This window comes from Hesperophylax consimilis, chromosome 2, assembly GCF_061612785.1.
Source record: "Hesperophylax consimilis isolate HC1 chromosome 2, BYU_Hcon_1.0, whole genome shotgun sequence".
NCBI lineage: Eukaryota > Metazoa > Arthropoda > Insecta > Trichoptera > Limnephilidae > Hesperophylax > Hesperophylax consimilis.
Genome location: NC_142837.1, coordinates 42,552,056 through 42,569,338, shown reverse-complemented (window position 1 = coordinate 42,569,338; position 17,283 = coordinate 42,552,056). Strand labels below are relative to the sequence as shown.

The 17,283-nt window shown below is 33.6% G+C and overlaps 1 protein-coding gene across 1 annotated transcript in view; it reads right to left on the bottom strand.

Moving 5' to 3' along the window:
- Positions 1 to 17,283, bottom strand: part of LOC149426027 (neuroendocrine convertase 1-like) — an 83,683-nt gene that overhangs the window by 9,963 nt on the left and 56,437 nt on the right. Inside the window, exons 10-14 of the mRNA XM_089644131.1 lie at positions 13,742 to 13,874; positions 10,148 to 10,248; positions 7,600 to 7,692; positions 7,245 to 7,370; positions 5,365 to 5,531 (exon numbers count right to left, since the gene is read on the bottom strand). Of these exons, the coding sequence (XP_089500257.1) occupies positions 5,365 to 5,531; positions 7,245 to 7,370; positions 7,600 to 7,692; positions 10,148 to 10,248; positions 13,742 to 13,874 (620 nt within the window). The remainder of the gene's footprint in view (positions 1 to 5,364; positions 5,532 to 7,244; positions 7,371 to 7,599; positions 7,693 to 10,147; positions 10,249 to 13,741; positions 13,875 to 17,283) is intronic.

The following is a 17,283-nucleotide window of genomic DNA, read 5'->3' as shown; positions in this document are numbered from 1 at the left end:
TTGATAAAATTTGAGATTGAAAATTCGATTCCGAAATTGAACGCAATATTATGTCGTACCTAATTACAACTTGTCTAGCGTAAATTAAAAAAAACACACGTTTCTTACAAAACAAATAGTTGAACTTTTATTTAATTTTATTTTTTATTTACATTAGCTCCTCTCTGGAGGCTTCTTTGGGTTATGCATGTTAGTGCGATCATCTACAAACAAGTTCCCACTAAAAAACTCAACACATAAATACGCTACAAGGCTCACAGAAAACTTACTAATACCAAAAGCAAACAAAACAATATTCCAAAAAGGACCATACTACATGGCCATTAAAGTATATAACAACCTTCCACATAACATTAAACAAATACAAGATACACACAAATTCAAATCGTTACTAAACACTTTCCTTGTTAATAAATATCACTACACGTTGAGTGAATACCTCACGTAAATGAAACGCCTATTTTTATTGGTATATATATATTTTTTATTTTTTCATTGGTATATTGTTATTTTATCTGTATAAACATTGTAATTATAATGATAAAACAAATAATATTATATAAACACTGTAATTAAATAAATGTGGTTAGCTGGAAGAAATGGGGTCTACCCATAAGCTACACCTTTTGTAATTTTTATTTTACAATAAATAATTTTTGATTTGATTTGATTTGATTTTTTCTCTTTATGGTGAGGAAAGGCTATAATTTCTATTGTTTTATAACTTGTTAATATCCTGTATTTATCTATGTAAAAAAATATTTTTTCTAATATTAAATAAATAAATAAAAAAAAGAAGAGGAAAATCTGGGAAAGAAAAAAATATGAGGGGTGGGTAGGAATTTGGGGGTCAGTGAGTCCAGGAGTGATGTCGGGGAGTCCCACTGTGGTGCAAGGTGATGGTAAAAAGATCTACTCAACCAGTCTCTCTAAATGCGGCCCGCCACGCAGTAGGTGGGCATACACATCCGCCGCCAAGACCTATCAAATCCTCACCTCATGAACCAGGGTACCCCTGCAAAGTCATCAAACGGAGTGGACCACTTGTGGTGACCACTGAGGGGTTCCCGGGGCAGCGGTACCCATACCGCTTCACAAATCGGAAATATGGATTCTTCAAAATTAAAACTCATTTATCACAACATAACATAACATTTTATTTAGACTTAAGCTATATATACAAATGCATGAGTGCCAGGAAGTTGGAAAGAGGGTTAATTTCCACTTCAAAGATTCCATTTCATTTAATAATTTAATAATTAATTAATTTATCCATCCATTCATTCATTCACCTAATTCATTCATTCATTCACCTAATTCATTCATTCACCTAATTAATTAACTAATTATTTCGTTCATTTATCCATGCATTCATTTAACCATTCATTCATTTATTTATCCATTCATTCATTAATTTATCCATTAATTTACCCATTTTTTCATTAATTTATCCATTCATTCATTATTTATCCAAAAATTCATTCATTTATCCATTCAATCTTTCATTTATCCATTCGTTCATTCATTCATCCATTGATTCATTCATTAATTTGTCCATTAATTCATTCATGCATTTATCCATTCATTCGTAAATTTATCATTTCATTAATTTATCCATTCATTCATTTATGCATTTATTAATTAATTCGTTTTCCATTAATTAATTCATTTATCCATTAATCAATTCATTTATTTATTCATTTAGTAAAAAAAACTGAATTCCAATATATGCATTTAATGGAAAGGTAACGGTCGCAATTAGGAAACATTTAATTTTTTAATAATTTTACATTAGCCATTCGTACGTCAAAGTTTACAAATGTCTAATTTATTAATATCAATATTTACATTACTTATTGCATTTTGTGTTTATTAATATGGCTCCTACAATCCCGCTTGAATCTATCAATTGGTGGAGACATTATGATTTTCGGCAGTGCATATAATATTGTATTCCTTTGTATGGTAGTTGAATTATTTTGGGAATTGTCTTTGTTCTTTGTGAATGTCCATACTGTACATAATTATCTTCAAAAAGTATTTTGGTAAAAATATGGTAATAATTGGTAGAATATAATATTGTTGATTCTGAATTTGAAATACGATATCGACAAAAACTACTTTAAAAATGAGGCCACAATGGCCGATTGGATAATAGATTCTGGATTCGATTTTCTGTTACGACCGTTACCTTTTTATGTTCTGTGTCTTGTTCTATTTCAAGTTAAGTTTCATTATCTTACTCTTCGATGATTAAGGTAGTATAGTTAAGATATTAAATTCGACGGCCGGCATAGTCCAGTGGTAACGCATTGGACTGCCATTCCGAAGGTCGCGGGTTCGAACCCGGCGTGCGCAAATAAATTTTATTTGATTAATTTGTGTTATTTCACAATTAATTAATTAAAATTAATTAATTAAAATAATATATAGTATATTTGCGGCACGTTCCAGAGTGGAAGATACTACCAGTATCGCCCTGGTGTAAGACCACCATTCAGAATTGAAACGTTGCTCTAAATGGCTTTAGCCGTGTTTAGTGACTAGATCTGAATAGCCAGGTACTTCCCCACCTTCCTCTTTCCCTTCCCCACTTACCTTCAGCCTCACAACAATTGGGGATGCCATAGTCTCACTGGCTCCAGACGGGAGCAGTTGGGACTCTTGTGAGGTATTCACTATAAAAAAAAAAAAATTAAAAATCTGAATTTCTTTGAAAATGATTCACTATTAAACAATACGTAAGTTTATTTTCAATTCGCTTCCTGCAAATATCCACCGTACTATTTTTCCTTCTGCTTTATTTTTCGATTCTATTAAAACCTTTAAAACATCTATCTGTAAAAAAAAAATTTTTTTTGCTTCTCATATTTTAATTTTTTTTTATTTTACTGTGGATTGAATTTAGGGCCGGAGTCAACCGCGCTACCGAAGTAGTAGTAATGTAGGACTGACATTTATTTTTAATGTAAACTACAGTAACTTCTACTTATTTCAGAAAAATGTCCGCGTGTGTGTACATGATTGACACCAAAAGTTGATAGATTGCGTTGTCATTGACGACGAGTATATCTGCCGAGTTTCAGCTTGGTCAGATGTCGAGAAGTGGGTTAATTTCCGCTTCCAAGATTTACATTCATTCATTACCTAGAAAAAAATAAAATTCAAATAGATGTATTTAAAAGTGTTTTTCGACCAAGGTGTATCAAAAATCTCATATTATTAGGTTATATACACAATTGAGTTCTTATAACAACGAGATCGATTCTGTACAAGGTCTATAAATCCCCTTTAAAAAAGGTCTCTCTCTAATTTTCTTTCTGTTCTGAGTTTATTGCGCATCTTACAGTTACCCGTTTTCACCCTTTTTACGGGCTGATAATAGTAAGTACTTACCTACCTTTATTATTAATATTTGTTGGGAAATGATGCAGTAAGTACTTAAGTTAAATAGAAAAAACATAATGTAGGTAATTTACATTGCAATCAGTGTTTCATTATATTTATTGATTTCGAATAATTTTTCTTGAGAGCCAGATTAGTTTTACAAATCTCAAACCTAGTCCGTCGTAAGGCATTATAAAAATCAAATTATTACATATGAATTAAAATCGCCTTGCAAACATCGTCTTGCCATGCAAACATGAATTTATGTCCACAAACATATGTACGTTCTATCAAAGGCTATGAGTTATTCTAACGTGGGACTCAATTCGGAATGAGCTGCCTGCCTAAGAATCGGTTAGCCTCAGCTACACTCGGAACCATTCGGGTATAACCGACATGCTATCTCTATCAGATGGTGCAAGTACCGCCATCTATGAAGAATCCTTAAAACTACATTAACTGGATAGTAATAATTTAGATCTACACACTCTACCGACATCCGGTGGACGGTATCGAAGCTAAAACCAAATAACAACACTAAATTAAATACTAATTAACTTTAATGAGTTCAGATTCAATAGGTCACATTCCAAATTAACTTATATTTCGAAGAATATCAACATGGTATCTTTTTTGTGCATATTATTGTTCTAATTATTTGTACCAAACATGCTTCTGTCACAAAGGTTTCACTTTAAACTTTTTAAAAAAATGCGAGTAAGCACAAAAATCCCATCCATCCCCAACCGTCTGGAGCCAGTGAGAATATGGTATTCCCAATTGTGTGTTGTGAGGCTGATGGTAGTAGGGTAGGGAAAGAGGTGGTAAGGAGGAAGGTGGAGAGGTATTCAGGCCATTACCAGGTTGATACTGGGAGTATCTTCAATCCCAGCTTGGATGTAAAGAAGTCTAAGATACCTTCCACAGAGGCGGGCTCCCGTTCTTTATCCTTGGCTAGGAAGATGTCCTTAGTGTACCTATCCCCCTCATTTTGGCTTTGGCATAGATTGGAGCAAGTAAGATAACCGTTTGAGATCTCTACACGGCTACCACGTTAAAGAAACACAAAAGAAAATGGACCAACAACATTCTATTTACATAAGAAAAATAACACAAAATGAATTATTTATTCGTTGAAAGGACGATCGATAAAGCCCTATGACAATACGATGTTGACGAAATACGTCCGCCATCAAATTGATTACAGCTCCGAGAAACAAAAGATCTTACATAGTTGTTACTTAAGGCGATGCCATACGTAGTAATGCAAAATCATGTGTTTTTGGTTTGAAAATTTGGTCGTCTAGAAATTTTTCAGATGCTTTAATTAAATACTGCGAGTAAAATACATCGTGGCCTTTGAAATAATCGAGTATTTTTTAGATTAGTCTTTTTATAAGCCCAGAAAAAAATAATGTATAAGACTTATGAAAACTGCTTTAAAGCTCAAAATCTCCTACTTACGAACCCATTTTCGGTTATGATTTTATTTTATAATGTGGCAAATTAAGTTATTTATAAAATGATCGAAAAAAAAAATATGCCGGAACATCCACAAAATAAAATAACAGGCACTTTTGGGCCATGTTTTTTTCTTGCATAAATCAAAACAAACGGATAGTGTTAAGCGGCAATTTAAACCTTATCGCCGTCTACGTAAGGGTTGTTATTGATAGCGGCTCAATTTAAAATATTTATTTATTTTTATCTTTTGCAAAGCCGTCATTTAGGAAAGATTATTCACAAATAGGTGCGTCAGAATATATTGATTCTGATTTATTACGTTACCGACATCGGTCTGTATATGGCAACCATGCTCGAGAGAAATAGGTTTTAAATCATCGGCAGTTAAGTCTGTCCATCCGATATTGTAAAGTTATCGATTTCACTGTTCTACCCCTTGTTTTGTAAATACTTTTTTACGCAAGTACATCGACGTTTTGTCATAATACCTCTATAATAAATTAAATGACGTACCCTGCGGAGAGGTCAAATAAACCTCCAGCACTCCCCTAACGCTGTACAGGATGTTGAATTTCAGCTCCAAATGCTCTAAAAAGTTTACTTCGTTTCCCTCTCCGGAGCATCCTGTACTCTCAAATTGTGTCCTGTAGAGCGTATTGTAGGATATCGATATGTTGATGCTGAAAATAATATCAAATATTAGCTTGTTTATTTTTCAGTATATTGATCGTGCGATAACATCGTTATCAATGTTTTCTTATACAATATAATAAGGTTTATTTGATAAACTGACAAACACAACTAGGCAAAAGGGTGCAATTCGTTCGTTTTTGTAATTTCGCGATTTCAAGGAAAAACAACTTTTTTATTTTTATAACACATTTAATACATTAAAATCTAATATCGCCCATTTTGGCCTTCGGATCCAAATGTGTCGATTATATAATAAGATAGAGTGTGCTGAAGTAGACATTTTATATAATTTATACGGAGTCAGAAAAAATAAATGTTCGGCTATTGTTAAAACTAATGTACTTTGTGAAAAAACACCATCTTCTTATGGTTAACAATAAATGACAACCGTTACTATTTGTAGGCAAGTACATTAAGAAAAAAAGGTTTTTCTAAATTATCATCACCACGAGCGAGTTTTTGTAGTTGTAATTCTATATAATTCCGTATTAAACATCAATGCTATTACATTTATTACAATATATTAGCTGTTCCCCGCCACGCGATGCTGTGGCTCTGCTGGTATGTTTGTGCAGATAGAGAAACAATAACGAGTGTTGCTTTTACGTCCAACAGATTGCGCTGTTTAAAAAAAAGGAAGTTTGTCCAACAGATGGCGCTGTTTTTACCTGTCGCAGGTGACATCTATATAATAAAGGTGTATAAAAACACACGCGTATTACAGTTTGCAGTTAGCAAGAGATGAAGAACTTTCGGAGATTTAAGATTTTGAACAAACGAACATACCATTTTCATTTATATAAATAGATAGATGATGGCTTGTCTTAATATGACACCTTCAATTTCACCAGAATAAACCCCATTAATAATTAAATATTTATCTTAATTTTTGCGAGCAACTTTTTTGTTATTATATAATTTTGTTATAAATTGAAATGTTTATTTTTACTATGAAGCGATATTAGATATGCACTTATAAGTAGAAAACCCATAATTGATTTAATGTTGGCTACACCACACTCTACTATATATAGTTAGCTGCATATTTAAATATTGGCGCCACACTAATTCGGTTGGCTCTTATGCCACCAGAGAGTGAGAAAATTTGTAAAACCCAATGAAAATAAATAACGAGTAAGATGTTTTTTCCGAATTCTAACAACGGTGTTTTCTAGTGATATTTCAGCTTTGCTTGTGATGAAATTTAATATTTTTTCACCATGATCTGTTTCATTTAAATAAGCCTTATTGCAATCGGAAGTGATTTAGGGAGAGTGGTGGTGGGATCTTCTCTACACACCTGCCAATATCGCATTGAAGGGAACCTTTCCACTTTCCCAATGGTGTTATAAGTAAACACATGGTTTCCTCTTTCATCACACATGTTAAGACATTATTTTTTTGTATTTGACGAAGCTACATTTTTTTAACGACAATGTCCCTGCCGCAGTGTGAATCTGATCTTGCAGCAAAGCGCTCGTCGATCAAGACGGTGATACTGGGCACAATATCACACTGGGTGACCCAAAGCTAGCCGACCTGATATCGGTCCCGAATTCGGAGTTAGGATTGGTTTGTTTACTGATGCAGTGATTTAGGGTATCCCTCATCACTGCCCTGATATTGCCTTCAATTGTCAAGAGGTAAAGCCTTTAATGGTGACAAAAGAAAAATAAATACAAATAAAGATACCTACTCACTTTTCAAGAGCTTTGACTTCGCAGATATATTTTTGTGGGACGTTAATCCAATGTATTGCTGCTGAGACTAGAGCATGGGCGTTCATTAACCCAAATCCAAACCTTACATCGAATCTAAAGCCGGCCCTGTAAAAAGAAAATATGAAATTTGTTTGTGAATGGTGACTTGAAATAGGTCCGTATGCCTAGTGTGTCGAGTAGGTACTCTTAAATAAAATAGACTCGGAAGTTCGCCACAGCTGAGCTCCGAATTTACTATTTAAAAAAGAAGCATTAGAGGCTAATTTTACGGAGCTCGCTTCTTTTACGGGAATATTTAACTTTTAAATTTAATTCAACACGTTGAAAAACTCACCCATTCATCTGCCATCCAAGATTATCAGCTAAAGGCATGTATTCTGATGTCCATACGATTAGATGTTGGACATCACGCCAAGTCAGATTTTTACTGAAAAAAAACTGGACATGTCACTCACTATTCATCACTCAATTTAATCATAACGAAGTCCCCGAACTTTTAGAGGTGCAGACGTTAATAGTTTGTATTTTAGGAAGGGGGTGATTTTTCGAAATCTCACGTCGACGGTGACTTTCTTCTTGATTTTAAAGTCAAGTGTGCAAAATTTCATTAATATAGCAATAAAACTGTTGATTTTCATAAAAAACAAACAACCCATAGACATTATTTTTTTAAATAAATAAATTTATGTGAAATCAGCTGAAATACCCAGCGTTGCCCGGGCCTTATTTTGCTTAGGGATGGGAGATGGTGGTTTTTGCGGTCTCATAAAAACCTTAACCCAATTATTGCTTTGAAGATAAGATGTGCAAAATTTCATCAAACTCTTACGAGTTTTGTATTAAATAACAAACCCACAGATACCCTCTTTTATATATTCAATAAGGAACCTTTTTTACATTTTATTTCACTATGTGATACCGCACAAGAGACCCATCATATGGAGCCAGTGAGATAATGGTATCCCCAATTGGGGTATGTGGTGAGGCTGGAGGTAGCGAGGAGAAGAAGGAGATGGGAAAGTACTTGGCTATTTAATCAGCGTCTCAATTCTGAATGGTGGTCTTACACCAGGTTGATACTGAGAGGTGGTTTTTTGAAATCTCATGTAAACAGTGACTGTCTTCTTGTCTGCAGGTTAAATTTTCTTCTTTACCAAAATATAGATTACCTTTCATACCCATCCAATTTTTATTATTTCAACTCATATCTACGACAATGCCTTGTGGTCATTGGTCATCTTTGAATTAGGTGTAGCTATCCTGAATAATTTCCCTGCAGTCAAATCCCCAAGGGAAAGACAATATGTCACTTATCCAATGCCGTATGCCAGACCCTTTGACAGGAGTGATTGTATTATCGTGATTCATAGCACAGTTGGGAATCAGAGCAACATCTGAGGAGAGGAAGTAAATGCATTGCGGCCTCACAGTCTGCGACGAAGGAAAAGTTATACCATACCTCCCGTATCTCTGACCGTACAGTAGGGATTACAATCTAGCAGAGCGGGATCATCAGTATTTTATTAATTAGCTGGTTTGTGGGATTCACAGGATTCATGAGATTCGCGGGATTTGTGGGATTTATTTACAAAATAAATAATACTATGTCACCCTTTTAAATATACTGAGTAATTGGCAAGTTCCTCAGCATGATCTACAAGTACTTGATGACCATATTGACCACGAGCGTAAAGGCTCTGAGTGAATTTTTTTTGCTACTGGGTATATTATATGTATGTAGCTCTTTAAGAAGCACATTTGGAAATGAGACGTTGAACAGTGTCTGCTTCTTAAGACGTCATTACCAGCAATGGTCATTTTCACCACTGGCTATATTATATTTATGTAGCTCTGTAAGAAGCAGATTTGGAGATAAGACGTTGAAGAATGTTTGCTTCTTGTGATGTCATTTCCATCAGTGGTCATTTTTGCCACTGGCTATATTATATTTATGTAGTTCTGTAAGAAGCAGATTTGGAGATAAGACGTTGAACAATGTTTGCTTCTTGTGATGTCATTTCCATCAGTGGCCATTTTCGCCACTGGCTATATTATATTTATGTAGCTCTGTAAGAAGCAGATTTGGAAATGAGACGTTGAACAATGTTTGCTTCTTGTGATGTCATTTCCATCAATGGTCATTTCCATCAATGGTCATTTTCGCCACTGGCTATATTATATTTATGTATCTCTTTCAGAAGCAGATTTAGAGATGAGACGTTGAATAGTGTTTGCTCACTTATTACGCTTGCAAGGTTGATGTAAGCGTCATAAGTAAGATTAAGAAAGGGACGCTTAGCTGATTTGGGCGTGTAGAGAAAATGAGTGAAAAAAGAGTATAAGGAAAATATGTCAAGACGCCCGAAGAAGAGATGGCATAATCAACCTCAACCAGAACTTGAGTCAGGCCATGTCAAGGGTAGGAAAATAGAAGAGTATGTATGAGACGATGTTCGAAAGTGAATGAGGCAAGGAGTGTGTGCCAAGACCAAGTTGTTTGGCGGTCCGTCCTCTCTGATTATCCCTACGGCGTGGTGGTTAGTTAGTTAATAAATGGTTAGTTAGTGGTTATTTTTGTATGATTATTTTTGTAAAATGGTAAATATCTGCCTGTATGGCAAAAATCCAATCGCATGCGGATCTCGGAGGGATTCGAATAAATTCAGAGGGATCCAGCGGGATTGAAAGCATTGTGGGATTGCAAGCCCTACACGAGAACACCTGGAATTCTTGCTTCCTTTGACACCAATAACAAAAACATTCACTCTGATTACTCCAAACAAGTTGCAGATGGAACAAGCAAAAGTGGTGCGGGAGGGGACAGTAAAAGGAATCCTAACTATTTGCTGTACAAACAATAACGATAAATTTACGGTTCTTACTTGGCTTCCAACGCAAGAGCTATAATTCCCGCTGCCAAAGGAGCAGATGCGGAAGTTCCGGTATGTTTGATGGTGCAGCCATTGTTTAGGTCTGTGGTCGTCTATAAAAGTAAACAAAACATATATACTTTTTTGTTGAAGTACAACTATTGAGATTGTCAATTTTTTTAAATTGTTGGTACTTGGTAGAACTCCATCGTATCCATTAATAAAATTAAGTTAGATATAAATTTAACAATTTCTAAGTTCATTCCACTTTTATTTCTGACCGCAACGGTTTCAAATACTAATAATATAAATTATATAACTGGATAAACCAGGACAGTGACAACTCGACACACTCCGAAAAGTGATATAAGTAGTAACAAAGTCATAAAAAGTGATGAAAAAAATGCTTTACGTTAGGTTAGGTTTATGAGCTAGTTTTTTTTATATTATATCTATTTGAATATTACTTTTGATTCTTTGAATGAAAGTATGAATCTTGGATGACGAAAATAACCCAATTTCCGACCTCTGAATGAGCTGAAACATGGCAGAGAGACTCGTTGTCGATGACAATGCATTCTTTCAACTTTTTGTGGTACACGCAAATCTCTGAAATATAAAAGATATTTTTAAAGTTCACAGCAAGTCCCTGGGGAGGAAGGTACGACCCTCAGTCTAACCATTTGAGTTGTCACATAACCATTATAGGGAGACCATTATGAAATATGTTATTTTCAAGTGTAATATACCCAAATGTTAAACTTAACAAGTCATTATAAATATATAACAGTCCTAATAATTAACAAATTAAGTAGAATACCATATTTTTAAATAAAAAAGTACCAGCCTGAAGATGAACGTGATGGTCTGAAACTGGTCCGGTAGAAGAGAAATGAATTTTAAATAAAGTCTAAAAATTGGTTTCATTATTCCTACTCTATTAAGGAAACTACTGACTTTATACAACCCGAGTAGTTTTCTATGGTCGGTATTTTTTGAGATGTGCTTCCCTTTGTCTATTCGTTCACAACATTACATGGAATTCAAGTTTGCTGTCAAGACAAGTATGTCTCCTTCTATAGTATGAATAGCAGTCAGACGGGATATGGTAGGTACTAAGAAAAAAAGCTAGGAGAAAAATATTTTTTTTTTACATAAATCGCGGGTTCCAGAGCGAAAATTGGAAATTTTGTTAAAATTCCAAACATTTTATATAATGTTTTTAAACACTTGAAATAAAGTTTGAAAATTTTTTTAATTTCAACAGAAATTTTCACTAACCTTCTTACTCATAATAGATAGTACGGAGGGATAAGAACAAGTTAGTAGAAAATGATACTCATAATCACGCGCATGCATACAGCGTGTACAAGCCGTAATACCACAGTATTATTGGTTGACAGATTTTTAAACCGCCCGACCCCCAGGATTAGGGACGAATTACTATCGTATTAAGATGGAGATCGCGGACTTTGTTAACAATCAACAATGTGGTTGATTTGACAAATATGATTCGGTCAAGCAACGAAGATGTAGAAAAGCAGTAATACCCATTGGCAGCACTATCAGAGGAATATTTTATATCGAAATATCGATTCACCAAAGCAAATACGAAACGCATAATCAAATAAATTGGCAGAATTTATTTGATTGTGCAAATTTATTCGAACGTGAAGTGAAGAACGTGAAGTTTGCAACTAAACGCGAAAATGTAGGTGATATTGACGATTGACATAGAGTGGTGCCAGTTTAAAAAAAAAATCATGAATATTATTATGAGTAAATATTTTAACCCGAGCAGTATACCAGCTCTGCAGCGGCGTATTGGGGAGTCTTTATAAGTAAGACTGCACATGTATACAATTAAAAAAAATTTATGCTTGTACTATAATATATTGTGAAACTCATATATTTCCCAAATGTATACTCCTATTACATCTACAAGCAAATGCTTTTAATGGAAGAGATGATGAGTGGATAGGAATCTAAGGGTCAGTGTCAGGAGTAACGAACGTATGAATCCATTTCTCCAATTGCGATGTAAGGCGATGGGTCGAGTCCTGTTGGAGAGTCAAAACTCAAAACAAAATAAGTGATGAACTCATCTAAATGACAATAATAGTTGCACCATGAGGCCGAGCACAACGCAGCAGGTAATATATTAACACCGATAAACATAAACCAATCATTAACACAACCAATCGACAAACTTAACTGAAAGCCTTCGTAGTCGAGAGGTAAGGCTCTCGACTAGCAATCCGAAGGTCGCGGGTTCAACCCCGGCGTGAGCAAGTTAATTATATTTGATTGATTTGTGTTATTGCATAATGTTATCATTTAAATTATATATGTTATATTTGCAGCATGTTCCAGAGTGGAAGATAAGACCACCATTTAAAATTGCTTGAGACCCCTTCAGCCGTGTTTGGTGACCAGATCTGAATAGCCAGCTACTTCCCCATCATCCTCTTCCCCATCTCGATCCCCTCCCCATTACCTTCAGCCTCACAAATACCTCAATTGGGGATTTCATAGTCACAATGGCTCCAGATGGTTGGGAGCAGTTGGAATTTGCAGTATTCATATAACAAAACTTATGATCGGTTCCAGATGAAAATATGAGAGAAAAACGTGTCTTTACTTTAGCTAAGAAAACGAAATATTTCGCTGAACGGAACTCAGGTAGCGGCCGTTATAAATAGCTCGGGTTGTTCATATCCATTAGACTTGACACATCTTGATGGTGAGATAGGAAGTGCTCCAAATATCTTTTAAGAAGTAGCAAAGGGCCTAAAAGTACGTCGGTGATGAATAACTTACATGAAAAACTAAGCTAATGTTTGTTTCAAAACAATAATGATGACTGCCAACAACTTCGTGTGTGCTCGCACGTGGTGGAAGAACATTTTTATAAATAGCACAAATAAACTGTGGATAACAAAGTCTAACTGAGATTTGCATCATCGATTATTCTTTGAATTGTTATTTATTCTTGACTGGCAGACTAAACGTTTTTTTTTACATCTTTTTGCGCAAAATTCGCCTTTGTTATTGTAGTATGTATCCTAGTCCAAGACCTACGCGATATTCTTTTAAGGCGAAGCTTTACTAAATAGTGATTTTCGTTTAATTTTTATAACGGATTGGTTTACATTATAAATACTAAAATATGCATAAATGATAAATTGAAGCTTTTCTTATCGTTTCCCTTGTGTAGAATACAAATACATATTTTAATTACTCAATAAAAATATAAATGTAAACTTCTAAAAAGTATATTTCTTCAATAGAAATGTATGAACGCATAAATGAAACAACATAAAAAATACAATATTTAGGCCCTGAAATGTAAAGAGTAATAAAAACATTATTACTATTTGTGCCCTTGAGGTGATTTTGCACAAAACTACACAAATCATCCAAATATTATAATGTATTATTATTATATTATGTATTTATTTGGAAAAGAAATTGTAACATATGCGTAAAAAAGAGATTTAGTAAGATCAAGTTTCTACACTTCTGTTGTCTTCGAATTAATCAACACGCGCAGCCCAGGACTATTTGAGTTAAATAGAGTCTGATAAATGAAATAATAATACTTACAATCATTTGGTCCTGGTAGGCTCCTGAGGAGTATGTTACGGCCATAGTGGCTGCGCAGGGCTCCCCGTACCAGGGGAACGCGCCCCTCTGAGAAGCACTACCAATGGCCACAGTGTAGATACTGCCTATATAGCTAGAGATTTAAGGAAACAAACATATTATTAAAAATAATAATTGGTTGAATGACTCTGTGTCTGCCCGAAACTCTGGTTCAATGAACTGTAAAACTCGAATTTGCTTTGAATTTAAGTGTCGTTTTCAAAATTCGAACTGTTTGTTTGAAAAAATTCAGACAAGCGATATAGTACTTACCCATTACTATAATTTATTTTGTGAAAAATATTTTAATTGTATTTAAATAAAAATGAATTGTCATATCCCGCGATTTTTAACGGGTGTGCGCTATGTATTTTATAAAACTTCCAACAAAACGTGATCTTGCCGACAGGACCAAAATACCAGGAGCCCAGAAATGTCAGGGGTAATTTCTGTTAATTTTTACAATGGCGCAAAGGTCACAATTATACAAGAACAAAATACCAGAAGCACATAAATATATTAAGATATTTGTTGACAGCAGTTGTTAAAAATTACAATACGGGGAAACCATTTATATTTAAAAAATCTTTTTTTATCATTGAAGAAGAAGATAATACTAATAAATATAAAATAAACATGAAACAAAACAAGCCACAGAAACATAAAAAAGAACACTGTCACAATTAGGAATCGATCCCAGGATCTCTGTCTTACCGGGAAAGGCGTCTTAAACCACTCGATCAATGGGAACTATTTATTTAGCGTCATATTTTTCGATCTCATATTTCAAATTCAGAATTTAAAATTTCATCTTATAACTATTTTATTCCTATATTTTTGGCAGCAACCTTTTTAAAATGACTACAAAGTTTCTAAAGAAATTGGTTTGTAACATAGATAGTGTCTCGGGTAAACATATCCGATTTTATTTATTTATATGGGATACCTTTACTTTTTAAAAGTCTAAATGAATACTCAGGAAAATCTTTTTATTTTAACTTATTTTGAAGATAATATGTTTTTATACTTTTTTTAAATTTACCAGATGGGTGGATATTTCAGACAGCTCGAGTGACCCGGTTATTCAGATATCGTAATTGAAAGCATTCAGTCCTTCGAAAATAAAAAACAACATCTTTAAAGAACTATGCTTATCAATGATCAGCAAAATATGCTATAAAACAGCATCTTTATTTTACAACATATTTTACATCGCCATCATATCTCCAAAAGACGAAATACCATTAAATAATACATAATGTCACGTTCAACATAATAAGCTTCAACTGATGTTGTGTCATTAAATTAAAGTAAAAAATTGCGAATTAAAATTTTCAATTAATTTTAATATCAGTGCTATAAGTATTTTATGGTGACTAGCGAATTTGAGAAGGTTTAATTTCTTAGAAATTTCCCAGCAACTAGGAAACTATATGAATATCGGTAGATTTTAGCTGATATCACAGATTTTCGGTACATTTAAGAAAAATCGACGGATTTTCACAAATTTCGGTCGATTTTAGCTGAAATCGTAGATATAGATCTACCGATTCGAAAGAATCACAAATACAACCTTCACTTTGTCAGGTTACGCGACCGGAATCAATTGAAGGACGTCCGATGTAAAAACTGCTATATTCAATAGTCCTAATGAGCGTACTTGTATGTTTTTTTTCAGTTTTTTGGCTAGCTAATTTTTTTATTGCGCGAGAGAGTATTTCAAATGTATCGGTAGAAAGAATTCAAAAATTCATTTTTGCTAGATATCCGAGTTTACGTAAGGACCGTCGATATATTGAAAGAACAATATTGTTACTTTAATGTTTTTTTGTAAATAATAGGTACTTAGTTGAAGGAAACTAATTCATTACAATGCCAAAGTCAGCGTGTAGGGTGACTGTGCATTTTTTTATATATAGTCCCCACAATTGGGTGAGAGAGCTAAAATAGGCAATATTATTTTTGAATTTAAATTTATTAAGGTGAAACATTATTTGGCGTCATAAGCAATAGGAATTGTAAACAATTATTTAAAAATTGCTTAAACATAATGGATGTAATATCAAGTAGACCGTGAATTACTTTATGTAAACATTGTAGATCAATCAATTACCTTCTAATTTTAAGTGTATTAATCTTGTTGTAAGTTGTTTGTTTATTATAATTTGATTTTGTAACCTTCATACTTCATTTACACGTGAATAAGCTCACAAAGTAAACACTCAAACTTCAACTCACAAAAACAAACGTGAAATGAAAGGTCCAAAATTAAAACATACGGAAATGAAAACATCACGCCACTTTGGTCATCACTCATTTCAATTTAAAATTATGCAAAACCCTCGACCGAAGTTAACCTTTCTTCAGAGCTTTGCCTGCCGTCAGAATGTTAATGACCGAAACACGATACCAAACAAGGCTTTTAAAATAATGTGATTTGAATTGTTTCACGTCAAACGTAAAATACGCGCAAAGGGACTGGACAGGTTTCAGCAGTACTTAAATGATTAATCACTTTTAAAGACGCCTTAATGACTAAATTCATACAAAGGTTTGCTGCCTAATCGTGGCCTACACGCTAGATTAGATAATTAAAGTTGTGGTTCGAAGGTCTCAGTACAGTGATGGTTTTCTGTTATTAAACAGCTTGTTTGGAATGTGAAAGAAAGTTTTGAAAGTTTCTTGTGGGCGAAAGAGTTATTTTTGTTTTTTGCACATGCTAGAAAAAACACGTAAATGTGTACCGATGTCTCAAAATATAGAAAAAGTGAAACAATATACATAACTATTAGATAACTAGAATATTTGTCAACTTTAACTAGTCAAACCATATCGAAAAAAAATTTTATTCACAATTTTACAGAATTTACAGAAAATATAGTAATCATTTAATCTAATTTTAAAACATAAGATGTACCACCATAATAAAGCTAGGCTTGTGTGTATGGGGGGTGTGTCATTTTGTTCATTATTTTTAAGTAATATGTCAAAGTATTCAGTTTATATTTTCAGTGTGTTTTTTAACGTGAAATTTAAAATCTTTGTTCCCATTTATATTTCGTATACTTTTTGGTAGTGAATTAAAAAGTTTTACTCCAAGATATTTATAGTTGAATTGCCCAATGGTTTTGTTACATTTCTGACTTTAAATTCTTTAAACAGAAGTTCTGATGAACACGTTTATTGTTTATATAGAATTGTTTTTAATAGTATTATTTTTTTGCTATATACCCAAATAAACCACCACACCCCACCCCATCCCATCCACCTCACCCAATCTTATAATGTTCCGCCACATATTATAATGCCATATTACATTAGTGATTAGCAGAAAGAAAAGTATGTCATTCTGAGTAAATCTTTATTTAGTTTATGTCTTAGACATCTAAAGATGATATGTGTAATAACAATAATTTATGTGTCAATATTTTTAACTATATTGCTATTTTTGAATTATCATATTTGAATATTCTTTTAGTCTATTCTCTACGTTTAACGTTTAA